This window comes from Melanotaenia boesemani, chromosome 1 (assembly GCF_017639745.1).
Source record: "Melanotaenia boesemani isolate fMelBoe1 chromosome 1, fMelBoe1.pri, whole genome shotgun sequence".
Classification (NCBI taxonomy): domain Eukaryota; kingdom Metazoa; phylum Chordata; class Actinopteri; order Atheriniformes; family Melanotaeniidae; genus Melanotaenia; species Melanotaenia boesemani.
This window is the reverse complement of record NC_055682.1, coordinates 6513071-6519405: the sequence shown is the minus strand read 5'-3', so window position 1 is coordinate 6519405 and position 6335 is coordinate 6513071. Positions and strand designations below refer to the sequence as shown.

At 43.4% G+C, this 6335-nt stretch overlaps 1 protein-coding gene across 3 annotated transcripts in view; it reads left to right on the top strand.

Moving 5' to 3' along the window:
- The window catches only part of wdhd1 (WD repeat and HMG-box DNA binding protein 1), a 24747-nt gene extending 19324 nt beyond the window's left edge, over window positions 1-5423 (top strand). For all 3 annotated transcript variants that reach the window (XM_041989028.1, XM_041989037.1, XM_041989020.1), the window contains exon 26: window positions 5100-5423. In XM_041989028.1, the coding sequence (XP_041844962.1) occupies window positions 5100-5267 (168 nt within the window). In that variant the 3' untranslated portion in view covers window positions 5268-5423. The remainder of the gene's footprint in view (window positions 1-5099) is intronic.
- The last annotated feature ends 912 nt before the right edge of the window (window positions 5424-6335 follow it).

Below are 6335 nucleotides of genomic sequence, written 5' to 3'. Positions count from 1 at the left end.
TAATGAATTTTTTCTTAGTTTAAAATTTAAGTTCATATTTTAAAACATCCTATTTTTATTTTAAACATATTTTGTTTTTTTTATTTAGATTTATTTATTTACATAAATTATTTAACTTAGACATTATAATTCACATTCATTCTTAAAAGTGACTGGATAGCTCAGTTGGCAGAACATCCATCTCACATGCAGGAGACCAGAGTTCGATTCTCCCAGGATGCAGTCAGCCACGGCCTTTGGGTGCAGTTGAGCTCATGTCGAGTGATTAAAATAACTCCCTGAGCAAGATGGGTCGTGGTTGAGCATCTTGCATGGCAGCTTCTGTGTGAATGGGTGAATGTGATGTTGATCCACTTACCAAATGGATCTTACAGCTGTAATGTTTGGGTGTTTCTCAGATTTTCTTCATTTCTCTGGTAAACGTGTCACTTTTAGTCTGTGTGAATCTATTTCATGCATAGCAGCAAAACTGCTCAAACGCTTTCTTTATCAAATAACAGCGTTTAAAATATGAGAGGAGTACCACTTTTTTAAGCCTTTATTATAGAGATTAATTCATTATATTTCAGCCCAAACTGTGCTCATAGTTTTTGCCTCAGATGAGGCATAATATTTGTTTAGACAAATGAGAGATTTGGAGAGGTGTGAAGGTCACAATACAGCACTCAGGCTTTCTTTAATCCAGATCGAGCCACAACAGAACCCATCAATTAGACTGTAGGAGACAGCAGCGATTATCAGATCACCGCTGTGCGACCTGGAGGCTCCACACTCGCCTCAGCACTCAGATGTTTGGGTTGAAGCCTCCCCACCTATCTTGTCTAACACAGTGTTAGCCTCTCTTTAATAACCAACTGGCCTGAATCCTCTCACACAAGAGAATGGCTCAGTTGTAACAGCAGATAAAAGCTTTTTTTAGCTATTTTACACCAAATGTTAAATGGGCTGTTCAGTTATTTTTGTGGTACTGTGATGGGAAAAAAGTCTCATCATTTTGACTTGGTATAACTATCTGTAGCTGTGTTTACATGGAGCACTTTCTATCTGATTGTACGTCCAGTCAGAATAAAAATGTGCCATACAAACACCCCAGCTTTTCCAACCAGAAAGAATTTACAAGCGAATTTCAGCGAAAACTTGGAAAAATGGTGACAGCTAAGCACAACTGGACTGTGGCTAATACGTTTTTGTTGGAAACGGAAGGAGTTGAGGATAATTTAGCATCTCATCCAGTTACAATGCTGAATCGGGATGGGCATTTTAGGTCATTTGTTCAGCTAGCAAGGCCAATGAAAATCGATTAGTCAGTTATTGATATCATCAAGACATCGTCCGTCCATCCATCCATCCATCCATCCATCCATCCATCCATCCAACCGTCTGTCCATCCAACTGTCCTTCCGTCCATCCGTCCTTCCATCCGTTCGTCCATCCTTCCATCTGTCCGTCCATCCATCCTTCCGTCCGTCCGTCCGTCCTTCCATCCATCCATCTGTACATCCTTCCATCCAACCGTCCATCCTTCCGTCCGTCCAACTGTCCTTCCATCCAACCAACATCCTTCCATCCGTCCGTCCTTCCATCCGTCCATCCATCCTTCCGTCCGTCCATCCTTCCATCCATCCATCCATCTGTACATCCTTCCATCTGTCTGTCCATCCATCCTTCCATCCATCCATCTGTACATCCTTCCATCTGTCCATCCATCCATCCATCCGTCCATCCATCCATCTGTACATCCTTCCATCTGTACGTCCATCCATCTGTACGTCCATCCATCCATCCATCCATTTTCTACCGCTTATCAGGTTGTTTTTCAGAAGAGGAAAACAGAAACCAGGAATGAGGGTTTCAGAGAGATTGACGAGGGCAGAAGTGCATCAGCAAAGTATTACAAAACCATTAAAATGGTAAATGGACTGTACTTATACAGCGCTTTTCCAGTCAGCTCGACCACTCAAAACGCTTTACACTACATCCACACACACTGTCACAGCTCGATAGGCACATTGGGAGGCAATGTCGGTCAAATGTCTTGCCCATGGACACTTTGACATGTAGTCAGGGAAAGCCTGGACTCGATCCACCGACGTTCCAGTTGGAGGAAAACAGCTCCTCTTCCTGAGCTACAGCCGCCCCTTGTTAAATCTACTCTACTTAATCTAGACTAATCTACTCTGATTGGCTCATGGTACGATGGAGCTCTTTAAAGTTCAGTGTTACTGACCTCTGGAGCACGCTGCCTCAACTAAACCTGTGGCTCCTCATTCATGAAGAAGGCTTAGAGTCTCAGCCACTAAATACCTGCCACAGCTTGTCTAAAACTCAGAAAGAAGGGCATAGTGCAGGGTTATTTATTATTTGTAAACTAGCAAATGAAAGTGATTTATTTGGGGGCTCTGTCACAGGAGTCGTGATGGTTTTCTGTTGGTCTTGTAGTAAATCCATTTTCCCAAATAGAGGAAGATGTTTTTTTCCTCAGCATTCAGCAGAATCCTCCAGTGTCAGAGTGGCCTGTGGTCAGTCGATGGGTGAATAAACGACGGCAGCTGTGTCTGTAATGACACGCCTCGTGCTTTCATTCACCCGAGTGCTCGCGTGTCGCCTGGTCCTGAGTCTGCATACATCATGTCTCTCAGCAGAAAGCTGGACGACACTACAGAGAAAAGAGGAAGTGGATGTTCACCGCGGAGAGGGGGGGGGGGGCAGGGGGCACCTGTTGCCTGGAAACCCAGTGGAGTGTGTTTTTTGTAGTGAGGGCACAAAGCATTGATCTTATGATAATGCTGAGTGATGGGAGCTGGTCAATCTACAGCAGGTTATTATGGCAGCTTTCAGGACCTCGTTTGTTTTTGCTGTGGACAGTTTTTTACATCAGAGGTCGTATATTAAGATGTAATCGTGTCTCCAGGTCTGCCTCAAAGAAGTAGAACACTGTTGACAGTTAAGATAAACACATTGTTTACCTTCTGTTCTGCTGTGTGCACGGTGAACGGGGAAGCAAGGCAGAATTGAGTTGGGAGGTTTTATTGGGTGTTATGGCCCAACTCTGCTAAGGGAAGTGAGGCGTAACAGAGAACTGTGGACAGATGTTAAGATGGAATTTATTAGGATTTATTGTCACAAGTGGTGATTAGGAATACACAAATGGTGCTTAGTTAGAAGTGTTGGGGTTAGCGAAGCTGCTTAATGCAAGAAAAGCAATATAGCAGCTATATATAAGCTCAAATCAGCCAGTACAAAAAGGACAGCCAAGAATAACTAAATGAGTGAAAGAAAAGACTGTCCTGCTAAGCTGTAATACACACAGAAAGTGACAACACAAAGTATTATATACAATTACAAACAACAAAAACAGCCCAACATATTCTAACTTTAACTAGAAACTAGCTATAACAGAGCCAAAAGGGCTTTACTTATTACTAAACAACAAAGAAAAGAGGATGATTTACCAGTCAGCAAATGAAAGAGAACTCAAAGTCAGTTTTAACACTGTTGGAAAACACCACTCTTACTAAACAAATTACCACCATCAGACACTCGGGCCCAGTCACCTAAGTTAGCAACCCAAGGGCAGACTGTCGGTGCAAACAGTTGCCAGCGAGTCCACAGCTGCAGCCGGTTTATGTTTCCTGCAACATCGACGATGGGCCAGGCAATTCTCCAACCAGCTGACAGGAAGCGAAGGTGTGGTGAGCAGAGCCAATCCCCACTGGATGACAGCACACAGGTGTTTGCATGCAACATAAGAGAGGCAACATTTGAGAGAGGTTTTGTATAACCAGCCCCCTTCATATTGAGCGGATAAAGCCAAGCCCACAATGGGTAACAGAACGAGGACCAGTTCTTGTTTCACAGAACGTTGGTCATGAACACGTTTCATCTTTGCCTGGGATGTGGCTAGATGAACTATAAAAATATTAAAGATTGGGAAGGAAAAAAAAAGAAATAGGACATGTACACACACTGAGTCCACCTTGCTGGTACCTCACCTTGAACAGCACCAAACAATGTCTTCAGCAGACGGTTACACAGAGGTCTAATTCGACAGACGCGTCTTCACTGAGGCTGGTACGCCACCTCAACGAGGCGGCATCGATGTTCGCTCTGCATTGCCCGTTTTATAAGCTCTGCTACTCCACACTGATCAGGTTTGGATAGGGCTTCATGTGGCAGACCCTCCATGTGAACACTCAGTGGAAGCGTGTAGTGGGAAGGAATGGTAAACATTAAACCAGTCCTCACAAGATGGCGCTCCCGTCCCATCATGCAACCCGGCTTGTAGCACTACTAGTGGCGGAAAATCTCAACATGCGAGCCATCCTTCAGGTAATCGTTTGTTTCATGTGAAATTCTTGTATTTTGTGAAGCCAAACTGAGGTGTTCTTGGCATTTTCCACCAGATGATGAATGGCAGAACTGCAGAGTAATTTCCTGTCTGTTACCTTATCGATTAAATAATAATTTCATGCCTCACAAAGACACCAGGCGACTGAGTCCTTGTAGAGGATTTGGTTTCTTGTTGGCTCATTGTATATTTTTAATATCAGTTATTATGAAGACTTATTATGAAGGTTTGCATTTCAGCTGCATCATTGGACAACCTGGAAAATGACCCAGCTGGGACACTGTAGGCCAAAAAGCTTGTTGATGTGTGAATTGCATTATTGGCAGCTTGTACCGTACCTGGTGTCTGACTGAATATGCATGGGGTTAATGATGGTGCTTCATGAGGAGCTGGAGGTGAAGGGTGTGTGTTTATTTGTGTGTTTGTGTGTAGCTGCTGCCAGGCCTGATGATTCATCCCAGCTCTATTACGTCCAGGAAAGTGCTTCCTTTTGTCTCAGCTTGAAGAGAAAGAGGGGAAAAAAATCATGAGGAGGAAGAGAGCCAGCAGGCCAGAGACGCAGCCTGTCAATAGTGATTATACATGACAGGATGCAATTTCAAACTGCATGCTTGAGTGTCCATGTGTGCTGTTAGTCATCCTCATGTGGGTGTTTGGAGCCGACAAAGACCAACATCACTTCTTTTTTTTTTCTTTTTCTTTTTATCCTTTTTTGTAATTAACCCAAACATTTGATGCCTTTTTGTTTCAGTCATGGACAGAGAGAGCAAAAGGACAAACAGGGGATGGAGAGAAGAAAAGAAAAAGAGAAGGAGGAAGTCCCGAAAAAAAAGAAGAAACTGATGAAAATAGTCCCAAGAAGAAAAAGTCTCTGGATCCTTCATCTAAGCTGTCAGCGTTTGCATTTAACAAAAACTAAACATCTGGTGGACGCTGATCACTGAAAGAATATCTGATGATGTGTATGTTCTGAATGTTCTGCATGTTTTACTGTCAGTAACTGAGCTTTGTTCTGTTTTTACATTTCTAAAAACACTGTACTGTATTTGACCAATTTAATAAATATTAAAGTTTTTGCTTTGTTTCGTTATTTGAATTATTTAATTTTTCATTTATTGTTGAATGTAAACATGCAGCAAATCTCATTAAAAGACAAACCAGCTTTCTGAAAACCCCCCTTTTCCACCAGAACTGCTTTAATTCTTGGCATCATGGATCTGACAAGGTGTTGGAAACATTCCTCCGAGGTTATGCTGCATATTGACGTGACAGCATCACACAGATTTGGCTGCACATCCATGATGAGAATCTCCTATTCCACCACATCCAAAAGCTGCTCTACTGGACTGAGATCTGGTGACTGTGGAGGCCGTTGGAGTCCAGTGAACTCATATTCATGTTCAAGAAAGCAGTTGGAGACGATCTGAGCTTTGTGACATGGTGCATCATCCTGCTGGAAGTAGCATCAGAAGATGCTCCACTGTGTTCATAAAGGGATGGACATGGTCAGTAACAATGTTCAGGTAGGCTGTGGTGGTTAAACCAGGCCACATTGGTACTAAGGGGCCTAAAGAGGGCCAATAAAAGTCCCCCACACAACTACACCAGTAGAAGCCTGAAGCGTTGATCCAAGGCAGGATGGATCCATGTTTTCATGTTTCCACCAAATTCTGAGCCTAGCATCTGAATGTGGAGCTGAAATGGAGACTCATCAGACCAGACAATGTTTTTCCTTCTTGTGTTGTCCAGTGTTGGTGAGTCTGTGTGAATTGTAGCCTCATTTACCTGTTCTTAGCTGACAGGAGGCACCCGGTGTGGTCTTCTCCTGCTGCAGCCCATCTGCTTCAAGGCTGGACGTGTTGTGTGTTATTCTGCAGACCTTGGTTGGAACCAGTGCTTACTGGACTTCCTGTTGTCTTTCAATCATCTCCAACCAGTCTGCCCATTCTCCTCTGACCTCTGACAGCAACAAGACATTCTGGTTCAG